General features: G+C 46.1%; 1 protein-coding gene across 1 annotated transcript in view; it reads right to left on the reverse strand.

Annotated features, from left to right (window-relative positions):
- Positions 1 to 20,045, reverse strand: part of zdhhc8b (zinc finger DHHC-type palmitoyltransferase 8b) — a 76,879-nt gene that overhangs the window by 10,218 nt on the left and 46,616 nt on the right. The window contains exons 2-3 of the mRNA XM_015971991.3: positions 3,790 to 3,911; positions 1,153 to 1,310 (exon numbers count right to left, since the gene is read on the reverse strand). Of these exons, the coding sequence (XP_015827477.1) occupies positions 1,153 to 1,310; positions 3,790 to 3,911 (280 nt within the window). The remainder of the gene's footprint in view (positions 1 to 1,152; positions 1,311 to 3,789; positions 3,912 to 20,045) is intronic.

Below are 20,045 nucleotides of genomic sequence, written 5' to 3' on the forward strand. Positions count from 1 at the left end.
TAGGTTCAGCAACAGGATGTGCTCCAAGAATGAGGTCAGCTGACTACCTGAACATCCTGAATGACCGGGTTATTCTATCTTCCCTGACGGCACGGCCATATTCCAAGATGGCAATGCCAGGATTCATCAGGCTCAGATAGTGAAAGGGTGGTTCAGGGAGCATGAGACATCATTTTCTCACATGGATCGGCCACCACAGAGTCCAAACCTTAACCCCATTGAGAATCTTTGGGATGTGCTGGAGAAGGCTTTGTGCAGCGGTCAGACTCTACCATCATCAGTGCAAGATCTTGGTGAAATTTTCATAGTTTTGATGCCTTCAGTGAGAATCTACCAAATGGTCATGAAAATAAAGACAACACATTGAATGAGAAGGTGTGTCCAAACGTTTGGCCTGTACTGTAGCTCAATAGTAGTGCCTTACAAAATAGCCTGTATTTGTATAGTGCCTTCTTAGGGTTCTACAACCCGCCAAGGTGCTTCACAACACAATCAGGCACCATCTGTCCCTCCAACCACCACCAGCAGGCAAGGCAGGTTAAGCGTCTTGCCCAGTGACAGCATACTATGGTGGGAGCCGGGATCGAACCTGCAACCTTCCAGAGTGACTGGACAACCTGCTCTACCTCCTGAACTACTGCTGTCCCTCAGTTAATCAAAAATACTTGTTTTCATTGCTTTAAGGAAATTAATCTAAATTAAACAAAAATAGGCTCTATGACCATTCTCTTGTATTTATTGAACTATTTTATTGTCATGCATATTTTCTAATTGTAATTTAGAAGAAACCAGAAACACTGTAAAACTCTCTGGTTGTGTAATAAAACCCTTATGCTCATTATTTAGTGTAAAGCCAGTTTTGGTTTATCAAACTAATACTGTTAATATTTTCTTTTACAACTGTCGGGAGCTTTTGTTTACACCAGCAAAGACACATTTTTATTCTGACTCTTTTCTTGACATAAAATCCATTAAATCTTATATTTCTGGGCAGAAAAAAAAACACTCATCAAAAATGCCAAATCCATCCACTTCATTAAAAGTGTAATTTTGGTGAGAAAAATCCTACTGGCCCAACCTTCGCTGTAATCCTGATGGATATTTAAATGATAAACATTGTGTTTCTGCTCTGGTGCATTTGTGTTCACACACCTCCACACAGTTGTCACACACACTGCAGTGGGAGCAGCGAGGCGGCCTGTAGAAGTGGCAGGTGGCACACCACTTCATCCGGACCTGGATGCCTTTGATCTCCACGTTTTTGTAAAGCGGTGCTCGGAAATCATCGTCCTTGTCCTCATCCTCGTCAGCTGTAAAACACACACACACACACACACACACACACACACACACACACACACACACACACACACACACACACACACACACACACACACACACACACACACACACACAACACACAACACACACACACACACACACACACCAAGCACGTTAGCTGAGCGCAAATGCAAATACGTGTAAGAAAAACGTTTTTTATGGAAGGCAGAGACGGACATAAAGATATGTAAGGGTTTGATTTATGATTCTTTCTTCATAAGGACAGCAGGGGAGAGCCTTGAGTGATACTCAACCCCGTCTCCAGAGACTGCAAACACACTGAGAAACGAACATTTCTATAGGAGTGAGCGCTTCAATCTGTTCTGAACATTATCAGTTTAATGGGAACATGATGTACCGCTCAAGCTGCCAGGTTTTATTTCCCCACATGCACAATGTGGAGGTAAAACTTTCCGCCACAGTGCTGTTAGTGGTTTTATCTGGTCTAAAATGCAACAACCTTCAAGCTATGGCATTAAAAACACTACATTTGTACTGTCCATGTTATTTTTAGCGATTTTGCTCAGGAGCTGCAGCAGAAATTAAGAAAAAAGGTCTTCCACCTGATCAAAGGGAAATTCAAAAATGGTGTTATAATAACTACAGGGAGAGCTAGGCACAGACACAAACATACAAAATAATGATAATAATACATAAAAGGAGGTGCATGACAGAAACTCAGGAGGAGTATTGAAATAAGATGTTCCATAGCAGGAGAAGGCTCCGTTTTTGTGCCTTTTACACAGATTCAAACAGATTTTAAAGGTAAACACCGTGCCAAGCCCACAAACAAACAGATCGTTCACAGCTCTTCATGGCAGAACACTGTCAAGCATCAGCATTTATAGTTCAACTCTCTGAAACACATTGTTGCCTTAATTCTGGTTTTTATGTTTTATGATCACACTCCTGCAACTTTCAGAGAGCTCCTGGCCCAGATGAGGATTGCTCACGTGAAGGTCAGCTGAAGCGCTGCGATTATACACGGTAATAATCAATGAGCTCAATGCTCAGAAGACAGTGGAGATGATTGTGGACTTCAGGAAAGTCACAGCCCCATCTCTCCCCCTCGTCCTGATGGACACCCCCGTCACCACTGTGGACTACTTCCGCTTCCTCGGAACCACCATCACCCACGACCTTAGGTGGGAGCCATCCATCAGCTCCCTGATCAAAAAGGCCCAGCAGAGGATGTACTTTCTGCGGCAGTTGAAAAAGGACAAGCTGCCGGCCCAGATTATGGTGCAGTTTTACACGGCCATCATTGAGTCCATCCTCACCTCCTCCATCGCTGTGTGGTACGCTGGAGCCACAGTGAGGGACAAACATAGACTGCAGCGCATTGTGCGCTCTGCCGAGAAGGTGATTGGCTGCAGCCTTCCATCTCTCCAGGACCTGTACGTCTCCAAAACTCGGGGGCGTGCAGGTCGGATAGCAGCTGACCCTTCTCACCCGGGTCACAGACTTTTTGAGCCGCTTCCCTCAGGCAGGAGGTTACGGTCCATCCAGACCAGAACCTCCCGCCATAAGAACAGCTTCTTTCCATCTGCCGTTAGACTTGTGAACAGCTTATAAACACACAACCATGCTCGTCTTCGGTACTTGACATAACGTCACGTTATCGGCCATGTTACCATTACCTGCCTTTTTTATAGCAAAGTTTTATGCTAGTTTATTATATTTTATTCTACTTTATTCTATTTTTGAAATTTATTATTCAGGTTATATGTAGCACATTAGTACCGAAACAAGTTCCTAGTTTGTGAATTGTTTGTTCACTGACAACGGCAATAAACCTTTTCTGATTCTGATTTATGGAATGGCACTACGAGCCTCCTGACACACACACACACACACGCACACGCACACGCACACACACACGCACACGCACACGCACACGCACACGCACACACACACACACACACACACACACACACACACACACACGGCTACTATGTTTTTTACACATCAGGCTTAAACTGTTTTTAAACAAAAATCTACGTTCCTTATCTGGAGCATCATCTGACATAAAATTAGTAAAAATTTATTTAAAAAGGAAAAATGTTGAACTAATGTGAACAGAAATGAAAAACTCTCAAACCTCTTTTCACCCCACGCAGATACACGTGAAAGGTAAAACCAATTGCAGGTTTTTATTTTCGGTTTATCCGCTGAGATTTCAGGAATGGGTTTTCTGAAAACGCGTGTGCTGTTTGACAAGCTGAACAATTCAGTGATGGTCATCGTGGAGTCTTATGCAACTTCCACAACCGTTCTTCAGGAGGCTGATCACAGACCAGTGAATCACTTGTGTTCTGTGGCCTGAAGCTTCAATAGATCTCCCTGAGAGCTCGCTCAGATTCAGATGAGCACACGGACTGAAAATAATTTCCCAGATTATATGTTGAGAAAACAGCTGAATGTAGTTGTGGTCAGACGTGTACAGACCTCTGGGGTAAATCCCCGGGTCCATGAAGGTTGCCATGCTGAAGTTGGCCAAGACGAAGAGGAAGACAAGGCCATTGTAGAGAGGCACAGCTGGAGAGATGACCTTCGTCAACCAGGGGCACCTACAAACAATCAGAAATAAGACGTAAGACAAAGCCTTGTACAATTCTGCTTGATGACTGATTCTAACATTAGTCTGAGCAACACCCAGTGTATTGAAATGAATGCTCACTTTCCCTTGTTCTGCTCTCACACCCACTTACTCCCACTTGACCCTCCAAACATGATACCCCAACTAATTCTGACGTCAAAAAGTCCATTTCTCTGTGCTTTCCCCCCCAAGATTCCTCCTCGACACATATCTCTGCTCCACCTTTTATGCTTTGATCAATTATTCAGAACCGTGCCTCGGATGGCCACCAACACTGAATAGAGGGGTGGCCTCTCTCACATCATCAGCCCCCAGCTTCCTGAGACCTTTTAAGAGTTATTTTTAGTGATGCACCAATATGAAATTTTTGGGCCAATACCGATATTCGATGTTAAGATCACGGTTATGGCCTATAACTGATATTTGCCGATACCGATATACTGACATTAATGCTTCTAAAATCAGCAGATTTGATACGGAATGACAATTATTAAAGCTGAATTTACGTTATTAAGCAAACATACCACACACATTTACGCATGGTGGACGGGGGTCTATCTTTCTCCACAATCAAGGTTTACTTGGCTGCCATTTCTGCTTTCCATGTTGATGGAGTGACACCAGGAGGTTTAACGGTGCTAGCGCTCGGCGAGTAGGCACACTTATCAGCAGGCAGCGGTCTAGTTCAACACGAACAGTTAAGCTAGCTCCAAAAAAAACACAGCGAAGAAGAGTGCTAACTAACGGTAGCTAGCTAGCACAGTTTGAGTGGGAGGTGTTCCAGCGAGGTGAAGAGCGTAAGAACTGGAGCATGATGTGTGAGTAGGGGTATTTATAAGCAGATGGACCCTGCCCCATACGTCACACGCAATTAAAGGTGTCTTCAGTCAGACCACGCGAGGGCATGATATCCCATACTATACGTGTTGTAGCTACCAAGTGAATCGGCTGAAAGGGAACTGTGCTGTTGTGTATTTTAAAATGAAATATCCACAATAAGCATTTCAAATAGTATTTTTGAACAGCATTTTATATGAATTAGAAAAAAATTAACCTGTAATTTTCTCTTTGTGGTGGGCACAGCTAATGCTAGCTCTCTTACTTCAGCTCGCACTTTGCCACGGGAAACGTCGGCTGCTGCAGTGCAGGACGTAATCTCCAGGAGAGGCAACAGTGTTATTTTTTACTGGTTGTGGAACTTTCTAGGAGGGCACTGTGAAACTCCTGCAGCTCCGCGCATGAATCGATTGTTTATAGCAGGAACCAAATGTGGGTGCTGCTTACGCTGGCTCTCTCTCAACAAAAACCCGGTTCTGCCTCCAGAATTAAGCTCTGGAGAAGGAACTGAGATAAAAACTATATCTACCCTTCATGATTATGGGAAATGTCCGCTCTCTCCCCAACAAAATGGACGCGCTTTCAGCGCTGACCCAGCTGCTGCAAGACCACCGACAGCCTGATGTTTTTTTACGGAGACGAGGATGAACAAGCTCAGGAGACTCTGAGGTTTCCTTGGAAAGAATTAAACTCACGTGAGCCGGCAGTAGCGCAGAGCAAATCGGTAAGTGACCCAAACATTTTGAGAAATGTAAATCGATGCTTGAGTCGTCATCCATTTGGTTGGCTTCTTTTGGAAACCCCAACCGTAAACAGGGCGAGAATATCCCACAGAAAAAGGAGCCCTACACAGGAGTTTTCCCCTGGAAGTATCATATGCTAACATGCTCATAGTATATTCCGGGAGATCAGCAAGACTCGTCACTTTTAATTGCAGATCACTGAAATATATGAAAAAAATCATCCCTATCCGATCTCGGGATCGGCATGGGGACATCCCTAAAATGAATGATACAATTTTCTAATTTCTAAGAATAAATGGCAGTTTTTCACACAATGAAGACATTTTTATCAATCTGAGCTTTTATTTACCTCAACAGTGATCTCTTTCTAAACCCCATCAAGCAAACTGGTTAAAACTCAAACACCAGTGTTAGTTATGCTCATGCTTTCTTTTCAGTGGTTTATTTTGTGGTAGAGGACAAAAACATCAAAGTAAATCTAAAAAGAGCTGCCAATTTCTCAGAAGGCTCTGGTGAACAGTAGTGGGATGGATCATCATAGCTTTGGCAGGAAACAGACACAAAATAAAACTTTATATAAAGACTCAAAGGAAAGCACGGGCAACCAACGCCAACATCCAATAAAAAATGTTTTTGCTTCTCAAAGGTTTGTATATTTTTGTCCATGGTGTGATGAAGCCAAGGTAGACAGACCAAAGGAAAAAAACGGAGTGCACTTGGCAGTCTGGAAGCTGACAGCGTGGGAGGGAAATGTCACCAAGGGGAAGTCTAATTAAGGACACACACACACACACTGGTTAATTGAATGGGAGTAACGAGTAACCACAAAGTGCTTATAAACATTGTTTACTAGCCTGTTTTATCGCTTGTGTAACCCTGAATCTTTAACTGGAAGAGGAAAGCAAATAGCTTGTCAAAAAGTTGGGTCTAAGTTGTTCAAGTCAAAGTGGCTCTCGCTGCCAAAGTGCAGTAATGGAAGGAGTTTGCATGTGACCTTTCAACTCCAGAGGAGGCTGGATGCTTTGTGATAATCAAAATGCCTGAAGAATAAAAAAGAAACTGGAGGCCTGAGAAAGAAAAGCTTTCTAACCAATCAGCATCTAAAACACCCGCATGAGCATCTGAACACATCAAAGACACAACTGAGGCGTGAAGACAACAACCATCAAAGGAGCAGGAAAAGGAAAATGGCAATCATCTCCTGACTGGGATGAAGACAAAAGCAAGATAAAAAAAAGAGATTACATCAAAGTTGAAGATGTCTTTGCCTTTCATACCGGAGTCCAGAAACCAGCGTATACACCATCCCACTGCCATCGCGAGAGCTCGTGTGACCCGTTATCAGCAGGGGTTTGAGGTGGAAATGCATCACCTTTCAGCTCAATATCTGTTAGACCGACTGAACTAAAGCCATGTTTGTGTTTGCTAACATCAATCAGCAATGACGGCCACTGGATCAGGTTGCGGATTTACATCTAGTGAGGACTTCTGAGAATTTCATTAAAATATGTCCAGTTGTGCATGAGATCTTGCTAACAGGCAGACAACACACACACACACACACACACACACACACACACACACACACACACACACACACACACACACACACACACACACACACACACACACACACACACACACACACACACACACACACACACACACACACACAGGCCAAAAGGTGAAAGACAGGCAATAAACATCCCCATTGGCTCCTAATGGAACAACACATCCCCTTGAGTCTGCTGTTGGGCCGAAGGTCCCAGAGACACCTTCCTCGCAGCAGCGTTTGCTATGTCTATATACATTTACATTAGCAGAGTGAAGCGAGTTGCCTTCTTCCACTGCTTTCTCCATTTAAACAACTTATGCTCAGATTTCTGCAGAGTCTCAAGGTGGCATCTGGTAGGATTTTGTATTTATTATCCATGTAAAATCAAACAAAAAGCACATGAGTCCAAAATTGTCTTGTGATGGTTTTAAATAAAAGCATGGTGAACCCATTGATTGTTAGGGCTGCAACGCTGAACAGCAGTTAATCAGGACGTAGGTGGTAATTAGGGGTGCACCGTTTGCAGTTGTAGCTCGATTACAGATCTTGAGAAAATCCTGACTTGCCGATACCGATTTTGTCTTAACTAAAAGCAGATCACATCAATGTTTCAATTTCCTTTTATTGAGAAAACCAACATGAATACTCATGAAACAATTAGGATTCAACTGGACATGAGGTAATGTTCTCAAATATAAATGAACACATTTAGCATTGCTGTTTGAGCTACAAGATCATATTTCATCCTTTAGACTTTCAATTTTCTAATTTTGAAAATAAAAAGTTTGTACCTGTTTGGACCCACTTGTCCAAAAAAAAAAACCTATTCTAGCAATGATTTGCTTTAACATTAACTACGGGTGCACTGATTGCAGTTTTTGGATGATCACCGATCTTGAAAAAAATCGGGGCCGATAGATTGTCGCACCCCCAGATGTAATACTCTAACATAAGTAGTGTGTTATTTTGGTACTAAAAGTTACGATGACCTTATTGCTGAGTCTGGATTTAAGCTTTGATCTGCTGATCCCACTTCTAATTTATCTCACAAAACTATAACTAACAGAACAAATAAGACTTTTATTTCAAATTATGATCAACCAAAATTAAGATTCTAGAAAAGTAAATTCCACATAAAAGATCTGTGACTGCGAGCATGAATGGTGAGTTCATAGACTGGGAAATGTGTCTAGTTTACGTCACAGAAAATAAAAAAAGGTTTTAAGACTTTTTTGTGCATTTCTTTGTGCATTTTACTTCATGGCTTTGCTGTGCTAGTAGTAATAACCAGTAAGTCACGAGTCTATTACAATAGTCAAGCATAGTGAAAGGGTCTGATGAGTAAATGAAGCTTCCATCTCTAGTAGAAAACAGGAGGAGTGTGTCTGTGGCATTTTTACAACAACTGTGAGAAAGACAAGGAAGCTAAAGCTTTTTAAGTGGATACGACTCAACTGTGGGTGGTTTAAAGCCTCGAATGGTGTTGGTAATGGTAATCATGTTCAAGACAACACTCTCTTCTCGACTACTCATGTCTAACAGATCCTAAACTGAAGAGTGAGCTGCTTTTGAAGTTGACTCAATCTGAGTCTGAACACTGATCAAAGAGAAAATGAGTCAATCCAGGCTTTTGGCTCGGACGCTGAAATCTGGCTCTACTCTTCTGTGTGATCCAAAGGTGACCAAATTCACACAACAGCAGTGTTTAACTCAAATATGCGTCATGTGTTTGACTTAACTAGAACTGGTTTAGAGCAGGGGTCATCAACCCGGTGCTTCCCACTGGCTTTCTCTTTAAATAGCACAAGTCACACAGGCTGCCATCTTTTTAATAACAAATGCATTAATACAGATGTAAAAACTTCAGTATTATTTTATTGTACATGAAGTTTAGTTTTAACTCTGATCTACTCCAGTTACTCCGGTGTTGTATCAGCCTGGTAGCCCTTCAAATGGCTCAGCACCCATGAAGTAGCTCTCATCTTCACAAAGGTTGGTGATCCCTGGTTTAGATACTTAAAATGGAATTAATACATCAATGTGTTGCTTTCTGCAGCATTAAATACATTAAGTAAAAAAAAAAACAGCAGCATAGGGTTGCACTTCTCATTTGGGTTTGAAACAAAGCCTCAACAGACATGTAACACTTCACAGCCCTGCTGAGCCATCAGGAACAATTAAAAATAATGTATTCAGCTCATGGTGACAGGGCCATCACACACTCACACACACACAGGAGACCTGCTTTTCCTACAGAAAACCAGTGATCCAGAATGGTCCAAGGCCAATGCCATTTCACCCTCCTGGAAGGAGACTTTAGCTATGATGGTGGTCTTTAAGGAAATCTGAGTGAGAGTTGACTTTAGCCCCATATAGGTTCACTAGAGCTTTGTCCACCTGAGCTCTGGTGTTTGGATTTCATATTTAGTCTTACTTTCAAACTAGGAATAGTACATGGAGGCATCACCTACTCCTGTCTCAGGATCTTCAGCGACTCATATTCAAGAAGCTCTGCTTCAATACACAGTGTTTAGTATTCTACACACACCAGCAGAAGATCATCATCGTGGAGACAGAGGTGATGTTGGCTGCGTGCGTGGAGGTGAATAGTTTTGAGGTCACAGATTAAATAGCTACCAAGAAATTCTGGTCCTCTAAGCAGTACGTCATTGTTTTTCATCCTCACCTCAAACTGTAAAGAAACCTTTTTAGGTCTAAAATTTCAATGTAATAGATGTTTTTAAATATATGGATAAAGTGATAAAATAAATGAAAAAAACACACAGAAAATCTGTTTTTAATAAGTTTGTTTGTTGATGTAGCGCCTTGAGGAAAGGCTGAACGAAGAGGGAGCCTGAGGGGCTGCAGGTACTCAACTCCATCTGCACTTCTGCTCACAGCTCAGCATCATTTGCATTTCAATAACTGCAACAAGGAGGAGTCAATTTAAAACAAATAAATAATTTCCCTCAAAAGTTACATATGTTTCAGTGGCTGAAACGTTATGGTACCGTCAAACGAGCTTGGGGTAGCCACACCACCGTAAATCAACTGCAGGCCCCAGAAGCCAGCTTTGTGGTAAACTACTTCTGACACTTCAGCATGCTGACAGGCCCTCTCATCCTAATAGCGGATGCAGTTCGTGTCCAGCTCTAAGAGCCATGTGTGTTTATTTGACTGACAGACATGACGTTGGTGCAAATTAAAATGACAGTAAATCCTCCAGTTGTCATGGTCTGCGTCTGTCTTCCCCATGTGTCTCCTGGTGTCCTCCATCCCTCTCTAGATTCCCTCTTGTGTCTCTTTGTTCCCCAGCTCCTCTTGTGCTCCACTCCATGTTCTCCCCTTGTGTTGTAGCCCTTTAGCGCCCTCATGTGTCCTTGTCTGTATCCCTGTTGTGTGTCTTATGCTGTAGCTCTTTGGCGCCCTCATGTGTCCTTTTTCTGCGTGTCAGTTTAGTGTCTTATGTTTATAGTCCTTTAAGTCTAGTCCTCCCAGGTTTTGTGTCATCTCATTCTTCCCCAGGTCCTCCAGGTCTCGTTTACATTCTGTGTCCTTGTAGTCCCCAGCTTCCTTGTCCCCAGCTCAACGTGTGTGTGTGAGATCCAGTCTCCTGCTCAGTTTGTGTGTTTGTGTGTGTGTGTGTGTGTTGTTCTGTGTGTGTGTGTGCTTGTCCATTCCCCTTTCCCGTTTATATATTAGTGCCTTGGTGTGTGTGTATTAGTCCTTCCCGCAGCCTTTAGATTTAGTTTTGGTGTCTTAGAGTTTCTTAGGTTTATTTGGCCCTCCTCTGTTTCTGTTTGCCCATTTTGATTATTAGGTTCACCTGTCTTCCCTCCAGCTCTCACTTCACACACCTGCTCCCATTTTCCCTAATCACTTCTCCCAGCGTATTTAAGCCCTGTCTGTCTCTGTGTTCTTGTCGGTCCATTGAATGTTTGTTATTCTGTCAGTCTCGTCTCGTTTGGATTACCAGTGTTCTTTGCCCCTTGGACTTTCTAGAGTTTTTGATCTCCAGAGCTTATCTGGAATTTTGGACTTCTGGCTCGCTGCCTGGATTTACTTTTGTTCCGCCTTCAAAATAAAGAATTTTACTTTTTCATCATCTCTGCCTCGTGTCATCCTGGGTAACTGCATATTTGGGTCCTAACATCCTCAGAACGTGACAGAATGGACCGACCAGAACAGGACCCAGCAGGAACTCCAGGTACACAGGAGATGTTCTATTATGACGGTGATCCAGACCTTTGTATGGGTTTCATTCGGGACTGTGCCCGTTGTTTGGACTTGGAATCTTCAGAGTTCAACAAGGTGTCGTATATGGTGCTCTGGTTGAGGGGTAAAGCCATGCGGTGGGTTGCTGACCGGTTCGACATAGAGGATCTTAAGGCTGTGTCTTTTTGGGACTTTGCTGCATTGCTCCTCCGCACTTTTGGCCGAGATCCTCCTCCACCAGTCGCTGATGCCACCTCAGCATCTCAGATGGGTCACACCGCCACACCCTCACCTGATCCGGACTGCATCAACTCCCCATCTCAGACCATCAGAACCGGATTCATTTCAATCTCTCCTATGCATGTTGATGCCACCTCAGCTTCTCAGATGGAGTACACCACCACACCCTCACCAGGTTCTGACAGCGCCACCACTTCATCTCCGGTGGGCTGTATCACTTCCTCCGCACCTGTTGAAGTCACCCCCGCACCTCCTAGGAGTCGTGCTCATCGTAGACGACAACGCCATCACCAGCACTCTACTGAGGCCAGAGTGGTGCCGCCTATCTCAGAGGCCCCTACTCGGAGACCTGCGTCTGAGTCACACCTCACCTCAGCGGTGGTCCAAGGGGACGCATCGCACCTCGCCTCAGCGGTGGTCCAAGGGGACGCATCGCACCTCGCCTCAGCGGTGGTCCAAGGGGACGCATCGCACCTCGCCTCAGCGGTGGTCCAGGTGGACGCATCGCACCTCGCCTCAGCGGTGGTCCAGGTGGACGCATCGCACCTCGCCTCAGCGGCGGTCCAGGTGGACGCATCGCACCTCGCCTCAGCGGTGGTCCAGGTGGACGCATCGCACCTCGCCTCAGCGGTGGTCCAGGTGGACGCATCGCACCTCGCCTCAGCGGTGGTCCAGGTGGACGCATCGCACCTCGCCTCAGCGGTGGTCCAGGTGGACGCATCGCACCTCGCCTCAGCGGTGGTCCAGAAGCGGACGCCACCCGGCTCGAGCCCCGAAGCAGACGTACCTGGCTCGAGCCCCGAAGCAGACGTACCCGGCTCGAGCCCCGAAGCAGACGTACCCGGCTCGAGTCCCGAAGCAGACGCTCCCACGTCCCCGGGCCCCGAAGCAGACGCTCCCACGTCCCCGGGCCCCGAAGCAGACGCTCCCACGTCCCCGGGCCCCGAAGCAGACGCTCCCACGTCCCCGGGCCCCGAAGCAGACGCTCCCACGTCCCCGGGCCCCGAAGCAGACGCTCCCACGTCCCCGGGCCCCGAAGCAGACGCTCCCACGTCCCCGGGCCCCGAAGCAGACGCTCCCACGTCCCCGGGCCCCGAAGCAGACGCTCCCACGTCCCCGGGCCCCGAAGCAGACGCTCCCACGTCCCCGGGCCCCGAAGCAGACGTCGCTCCCTCCGGCCCCGAAGCAGACGGTGCTCCCACGTCCCCGGGCCCCAAAGCAGACGGCGCCCCCTCCGGCTCCGAAGCAGACGGCGCCCCCTCCGGCTCCGAAACAGACGGCGCCCCCTCCGGCTCTGAAACAGACGGCGCCCCCTCCGGCTCTGAAGCAGAAGGCGCCCCCTCCGGCTCTGAAACAGACGGCGCCCCCTCCGGCTCTGAAACAGACGGCGCTCCCTCCGGCTCTGAAGCCGACGTCGCCCCCTCCGGCTCTGAAGCAGACGCGCCCGGCTCTGAAGCCGACGTCGCCCCCTCTGGCTCTGAAGCAGACGCGCCCGGCTCTGCAGCCGACGTCGCCCCCTCCGGCTCTGAAGCAGACTCGCCCGGCTCTGAAGCCGACGTCGCCCCCTCCTGCTCTGAAGCGGACATCTCTGTCTCAAGTCTCCCCACACGTGTTCCAGTTCCCCAAGCCTCAAGTGTTCCCATCTCGAGTGTTCAAGTCTCCCAGCCTCCCGAGTCACAAGCCTCCCAGTCTCTAGCCTTCCAGTCACCTCAAGCCCTCCAGTCACCTCAAGCCCTCCAGTCACCTCAAGCCTCCCAGTCTCTAGCCTCCCAGTCTCTAGCCTCCCAGTCTCTAGCCTCCCAGTCACCTCAAGCCTTCCAGTCACCTCAAGCCTCCCAGTCTCTAGCCTTCCAGTCACCTCAAGCCTCCCAGTCTCTAGCCTTCCAGTCACCTCAAGCCTCCCAGTCTCTAGCCTTCCAGTCACCTCAAGCCTTCCAGTCACTTCAAGCCTCCCAGTTTGACGTTCCCCAGTCTATGTCCCCTCAAGTTCCCCAGTCTGAAGTTCCCCAGTCTATGTCCCCTCAAGTTCCCCAGTCTGAAGTTCCCCAGTCTACGTCCCCTCAAGTTCCCCAGGCTGACGTTCCCCAGTCTACGTCCCCTCAAGTTCCCCAGGCTGACGTTCCCCAGTCTACGTCCCCTCAAGTTCCCCAGTCTGAAGTTCCCCAGTCTACGTCCCCTCAAGTTCCCCAGTCTGACGTTCCCCAGTCTACGTCCCCTCAAGTTCCCCTGTCTGAAGTTCCCCAGTCTACGCCCCCTCAAGTTCCCCAGTCTGAAGTTCCCCAGTCTGTGTCCCCTCGTAGTCGTGGTCTTTGTCCAGAGTCCCCTGTTAGTAGTTGTCCTGTGTCCCCTCTTAGTCATGGTCTTTGTCCAGAGTCCCCTGTTGGTAGTGGTCCTGTGTCCCCTCTTAGTCATGGTCTTTGTCCAGTGTCCCCTGTCGGTAGTGATCCTGTGTCCCCTCTTAGTCTTGGTCTTGATCCTGTGTCCCCTCTTAGTCTTAGTCTTGATCCTGTGTCCCCTCTTAGTTTTAGTCTTGGTCCTGTGTCCCCTCTTAGTCTTAGTCTTGGTCCAGTTTCCCCTCTCAGTCTTAGTCTTGGTCCAGTTTTCCCTCTCAGTCTTAGTCTTGGTCCAGTTTCCCCTATCACCACACTCCTACAGTCCAGGCTCCTGGTTCCCCGTCGCCGGCCCCCCAGACTCCCACAGTCCCGGCTCCTGGTTCCCCGTCGCCGGCCCCCCAGGCTGACACAGTCCAGGCTCCTGGTTCCCCGTCGCCGGCCCCCCAGACTCCTACAGTCCAGGCTCCTGGTTCCCCGTCGCCGGCCCCCCAGACTCCTACAGTCCCAGCTCCTGGTTCCCCGTCGCCGGCCCCCCAGACTCTTCTGTTCCCTCCTCGCCCGCCCCTTTTTGGGTTGTGTTTTGTTTGCTCCCTCCTCTCCCTCCCTCTGGTTGTTTCGTGTCTGGTTTTGGTCTTGTCTTTTGCTTGTGGTGTTTGTCTGTCTTATGGTCGTCTGGTATCCGCCCTTAGAGGGGGGGGTACTGTCATGGTCTGCGTCTGTCTTCCCCATGTGTCTCCTGGTGTCCTCCATCCCTCTCTAGATTCCCTCTTGTGTCTCTTTGTTCCCCAGCTCCTCTTGTGCTCCACTCCATGTTCTCCCCTTGTGTTGTAGCCCTTTAGCGCCCTCATGTGTCCTTGTCTGTATCCCTGTTGTGTGTCTTATGCTGTAGCTCTTTGGCGCCCTCATGTGTCCTTTTTCTGCGTGTCAGTTTAGTGTCTTATGTTTATAGTCCTTTAAGTCTAGTCCTCCCAGGTTTTGTGTCATCTCATTCTTCCCCAGGTCCTCCAGGTCTCGTTTACATTCTGTGTCCTTGTAGTCCCCAGCTTCCTTGTCCCCAGCTCAACGTGTGTGTGTGAGATCCAGTCTCCTGCTCAGTTTGTGTGTTTGTGTGTGTGTGTGTGTGTTGTTCTGTGTGTGTGTGTGCTTGTCCATTCCCCTTTCCCGTTTATATATTAGTGCCTTGGTGTGTGTGTATTAGTCCTTCCCGCAGCCTTTAGATTTAGTTTTGGTGTCTTAGAGTTTCTTAGGTTTATTTGGCCCTCCTCTGTTTCTGTTTGCCCATTTTGATTATTAGGTTCACCTGTCTTCCCTCCAGCTCTCACTTCACACACCTGCTCCCATTTTCCCTAATCACTTCTCCCAGCGTATTTAAGCCCTGTCTGTCTCTGTGTTCTTGTCGGTCCATTGAATGTTTGTTATTCTGTCAGTCTCGTCTCGTTTGGATTACCAGTGTTCTTTGCCCCTTGGACTTTCTAGAGTTTTTGATCTCCAGAGCTTATCTGGAATTTTGGACTTCTGGCTCGCTGCCTGGATTTACTTTTGTTCCGCCTTCAAAATAAAGAATTTTACTTTTTCATCATCTCTGCCTCGTGTCATCCTGGGTAACTGCATATTTGGGTCCTAACATCCTCAGAACGTGACACCAGTATGTCCTCTCTTAAAAAATTTAATGAAGGAGATTAAGTTATTAAATTATAATTAGGCCTATTTGATTGTATTTAAATTAACAGGGGTGAGATTTAAAAACTGATACAAATATCAGAAATATAAGTAAATAACATGAAATTATATATTTGGTCTAGTTTGTTATTTAGTTTGAACCCAATGGTCTCATTTCAGTAATGTGTTGGAGCATGAACCGAGTTAAATGCAGAAAATACTAAAAACATTACCAGTACCAAATGGCTCCTGTTAGCGTTAGCTTGTGGTTAGCTCCAGCTAATGCAGGAGGTGGCAGGCAAGGCCGGATTAACCATACGGGCAACTGGGCAATTGCCCAGGGGTCCACGAACTCTAAAGGGCCCAGGCCCAGGGCAGCAAGGGCACGAGCAAAATACTGTATCTGTAATCTCCCGCTTTATATTAAACAAACTGTCCACCCGGGCTTTTGCACTGCACAGATGCTTCGCTGCCTATGACCTTGAACATCAGTTGAGAGCGGTTGAGAGTCAGTCTCATGCAGACTGACCAATGAAGAGAGGCCTGACGGCAAATATAGCGGAGTGCATGCCGCGCGTTGACCGCACCGGTGAGGTGGTCACCGTAGGACGAAACAGGTGATGCGCTCCGCTACGCAGCAGCAAAACGCATCAGGCACAAATAAAACACAGAAAGCATGAAAGGATATGAGCCGACATAAATGATCGTGCGTTAAATTAGTTTTTGTGGTGCGACACTTTGATAATGTTACTAAGGTCGTGTTCAGGACGCATCGGTCTGGAGCGCGTCAACGATCAGAGCTCTGTGCCTCTCAGCTCTAAATAATCCCCGGAGAGTCCACATAAATAATGTAATATAAGTAGAGCCAGGACCGTTTTTGGGCTAAACAATAGTCTACAGTCCATCTTCCCTAATGTGTTTGTGACCCTGTGGATTTTTCTAACTCTTCCAGTTACCAATTGTGAAGGGGAACGATCATTTCACAAATGGAAAGAATAAAAATTGAACTGAGAACAACACAAACTCAACAGCGCCTCAGTGCACTGTCACTGATGGCTATTGAATCTCAGCTTGTCAGGAATCTGGACTTTGATGACGTTGTAAATGAATTTACTAATAGAAAGTTTAACAGAATGAAAAGACTGTGTTTTTTCCCTCCTCTGCATCAAGACTGGTCTGCATGAGATATGGTCTCAAGGTCTCGTGCATTCCTTCTAACCTGCTTATTTTCAGCTCAACAGAAGAACGAAGAATGAACTCTTTGCTTTTAATTAATCAAAGAACTCTATTTTAATAAAGCTAATCCTTCAAAGTGTTAGTCAATGAATAAGACGTGACCGACCTGTGAAATCAAAATATGAATTACTTTATTATGATCCTATAGAATATAATAAGTACTATGACTTTAAGTGTTCCAACAGGACTCATTTCACGTAGCGTTAAAAAGACTTGACACATTACTTTCACTGATCCAATCAGAATCTGACAGATCTGACGGAGGCGTGGTTCTGATGGTGTTTGGTAATTTTTCATTCGACAATAGACCATAACATCCGAAGTATAAAACTATGCCACGTCATCTCTAACGCCAGTTCAAAGCGTTCCAGAGAAAGTGACGGAATGGCCAATCCTGAACTCTACTCTTTAACCGAAAGAACCAACGACAAGCTGAAAAATTTGTTGCTATTCCAACTGTGGCAACAGTTCCTTTCAGAATAAAAGCTGAACCATCAAGATCCAGGCTTGGGTCTCACCAGACGCCAACAAACTGTCGTGTACCCGGAAGTAACTCACAGACTGGTCTGATCAGAACCGCAGCTTTTCCTACCGGCTCGGTTCCAGAGAGGGTCAAGCTAAAGAGGACTTCCTGAAAGGTAGGTAGACCGGCAAATGGTGTCTCGTGTTTATGGATCTCCTAACCAGAGCTTAATGTGAAGACAACACCTTCAGTTCCCGTCAGAACTAATCGCTTTTTTCGGATTTGCTGCTTCTGATTGACATCACACGTCATCCATCCACCGTCTCATCCACTTTAGTTACACCATACATTTAGTTTTAAAGTCAGTCTAGTTTAACTTGTTAGTAATAACATTCTTAACTTTTAAACTTGACTCTCTCTCTTCTGTTGTCTCTGAGTGAATACGAAGCTGTTATCTAATCCCTGCAATAAAAAGTTCCAATCTTCTGGTTTAAATAACCTCACAGATCCGTAAGGTGGATTTCATATTTCCTACGGAATCCCACACCTTATGGCTCATTAAATAACACATAATCTAATTCATTACAAAAGACCAGAAAGCAGGTTTTCTGAAGGCAAGAGAGGAGACCAACAAGAGGAGACAAAAAGAGGAGGAAGAAGCCAGGAGTCAAGAGGAGGAAGGAAACAGGAGTCAAGAGGAGGAAGGAAGCACACTGTGCCCAGGGGCCCCTGAAATCATAATCCGGCCCTGGTGGCAGGAAGGTTGTAATTCCACTTTTAACCAGTAGGAGGAAGAAGCAGGGAAACTTATTTAGTGTTGCTTTAAATTAACATTCCTTGTGGCTGTGGTTAACCTTTTCGTGTGGACAGATGATCAATCAAAATGTTTTCTGTATGAGAGGAAAGAGTTGGCACATGAGTTAAAAAATGTTTGTGTGTGTAGCTAAAAGAGCGGTGCTTCAGTCTTCCTCTGCACACTTCTTCCCATCAAACGGTGTGTAGTTTTAGTCAAAATACACAAGATTTACTCCTCTTCCCATTTCATTTACCTGATGAGGACGCTGGGGAAAAAGTTCTCTCACAGGGAGACGACAAATCACCAACGGCTGCTCCCGTAATCCAATAAAATAAACGTCAATTACTTTTGCTGATGAAAAACCAGATTGCAGAGAGATTTGCCACCAAACTAGCTTAGAGAACACACCCAGGCGGACACATTCACAGCCAACGTAGGTTGTGCAGGCAGGGCCAGAACTCCCTTGGGGTTGATGGCACATGTGTTGTCCAGTTTTCTCAGGCACCCCGTGGGAAACCAAAAACCAGTACAGCACCGTGGGTCGGCTGGAATGAACGAGGCTTAGGGGCTGAGGGTTGTGAGATTAACAAGTGTAGTAAATATCTGTGGGTGTTTGCTCTACAGGAGCAGCAAGAAAAACCTCTCCCAACACAACTGTTGCCTGTGTGTGTGTGTGTGTGTGTGTGTGTGTGTGTGTGTGTGTGTGTGTGTGTGTATATTGCTCATTTAAAATATGCACCTACATGCCACATATTCTGGACAGCAGGACACACTTGTTTAGAACAGCCAATAGGACTGCTCGCTTCGTTGCTGGGCTGGTACATCCTGAGAGACAGCAATGCCGCAGACACTGGCTTTCCATGTGTCACATTCCTAACTACACTTTCTATACACTTATGTGTGGCCACTGTCCACAGCCCCAAGAGTTATGACTCAGAGAGTCGACAGAGTCATTTCATTTGGGCTGCAGCCTGTTTTCAGATAGCAGGGTGCTGGACAGCAGCACTGGAGCAGAGACAAGGAGTAATAAAAAAATCTCAAGGTAATAAACTAAAAAAATGAAAGAACTTTTTACCTAAAGGTATAGTTCATTGAGTTTCTCCAGAAAGATCATGAAGAGTTAAACGTCTTAACTGGTGTAGATGGACCTCAGTGTAGAGAAATAGAGACTAGGTCTAACCAGATTGACAAGCTAACAGCCAGACTGGATCACAGCCGTTTAGAATGAAAATTTTAAAATTCCTTAACTTCTGTCCATTTTCATCCTCTTATCCGGGTCATGGGGGCAGCATCTCAAAAAGAGAGGTCAAAACCGTCCTCACCCCAGCAACTTCCACCAGCTCCACCGGTGGGAGCAGCTCTGATGCGCCGCCCACGCGCATCACGCACCAAGTGTCCAGGGGAGCACCAAATAATCAGGAATATTAAAAAAACTTCCACAAGGTGCTTTCCCCCACTTGAACAGCGGCCATCACAGAGCACCCCAGCCCCACTCAAAGACTGGCTGTCATGGAGCCTTTTCATAAAGTTGGGTTAAAATATGTTATTTAAGGAAAAACGTAATATTTTAGTGTTTCTGCTTACAATAACTTAACTAAGAGGTTCTATTCCACTTTATTAAAATATTACATATAACAAACTCATCAGCACAGTGTCACTGTATGAATAGTAATAGTAATGAGGGAAATTACACACTTCTGGTTAGGGATGGGTACCGAGTTCGGTACTTTTTAAGGCACCGACCGAATTCCGTGGTACCCACCGAGGACCGATTCACGTGATATGAAACAGCACCTTGTTTCGGTACCTGTCCTTCATTAACGAGAACTTGCAAGACAGAGATTTGCCAAGATAGACAGCTGCACAAAAGCGTAATGTCGTCAGTCGCTGAGGGTGAGTTGTACACAGAGCAAGCAGCAAGGTAGATGACTGGATGATGACAGCATAGACAACAATCTAAGTGAGGAATCATCGTCTTAATCTGCTGCAGCAGTGAAATAAACAGTTTAAGATAACTTTAGCTTGATA

This window comes from Nothobranchius furzeri, chromosome 17 (assembly GCF_043380555.1).
Source record: "Nothobranchius furzeri strain GRZ-AD chromosome 17, NfurGRZ-RIMD1, whole genome shotgun sequence".
NCBI lineage: Eukaryota > Metazoa > Chordata > Actinopteri > Cyprinodontiformes > Nothobranchiidae > Nothobranchius > Nothobranchius furzeri.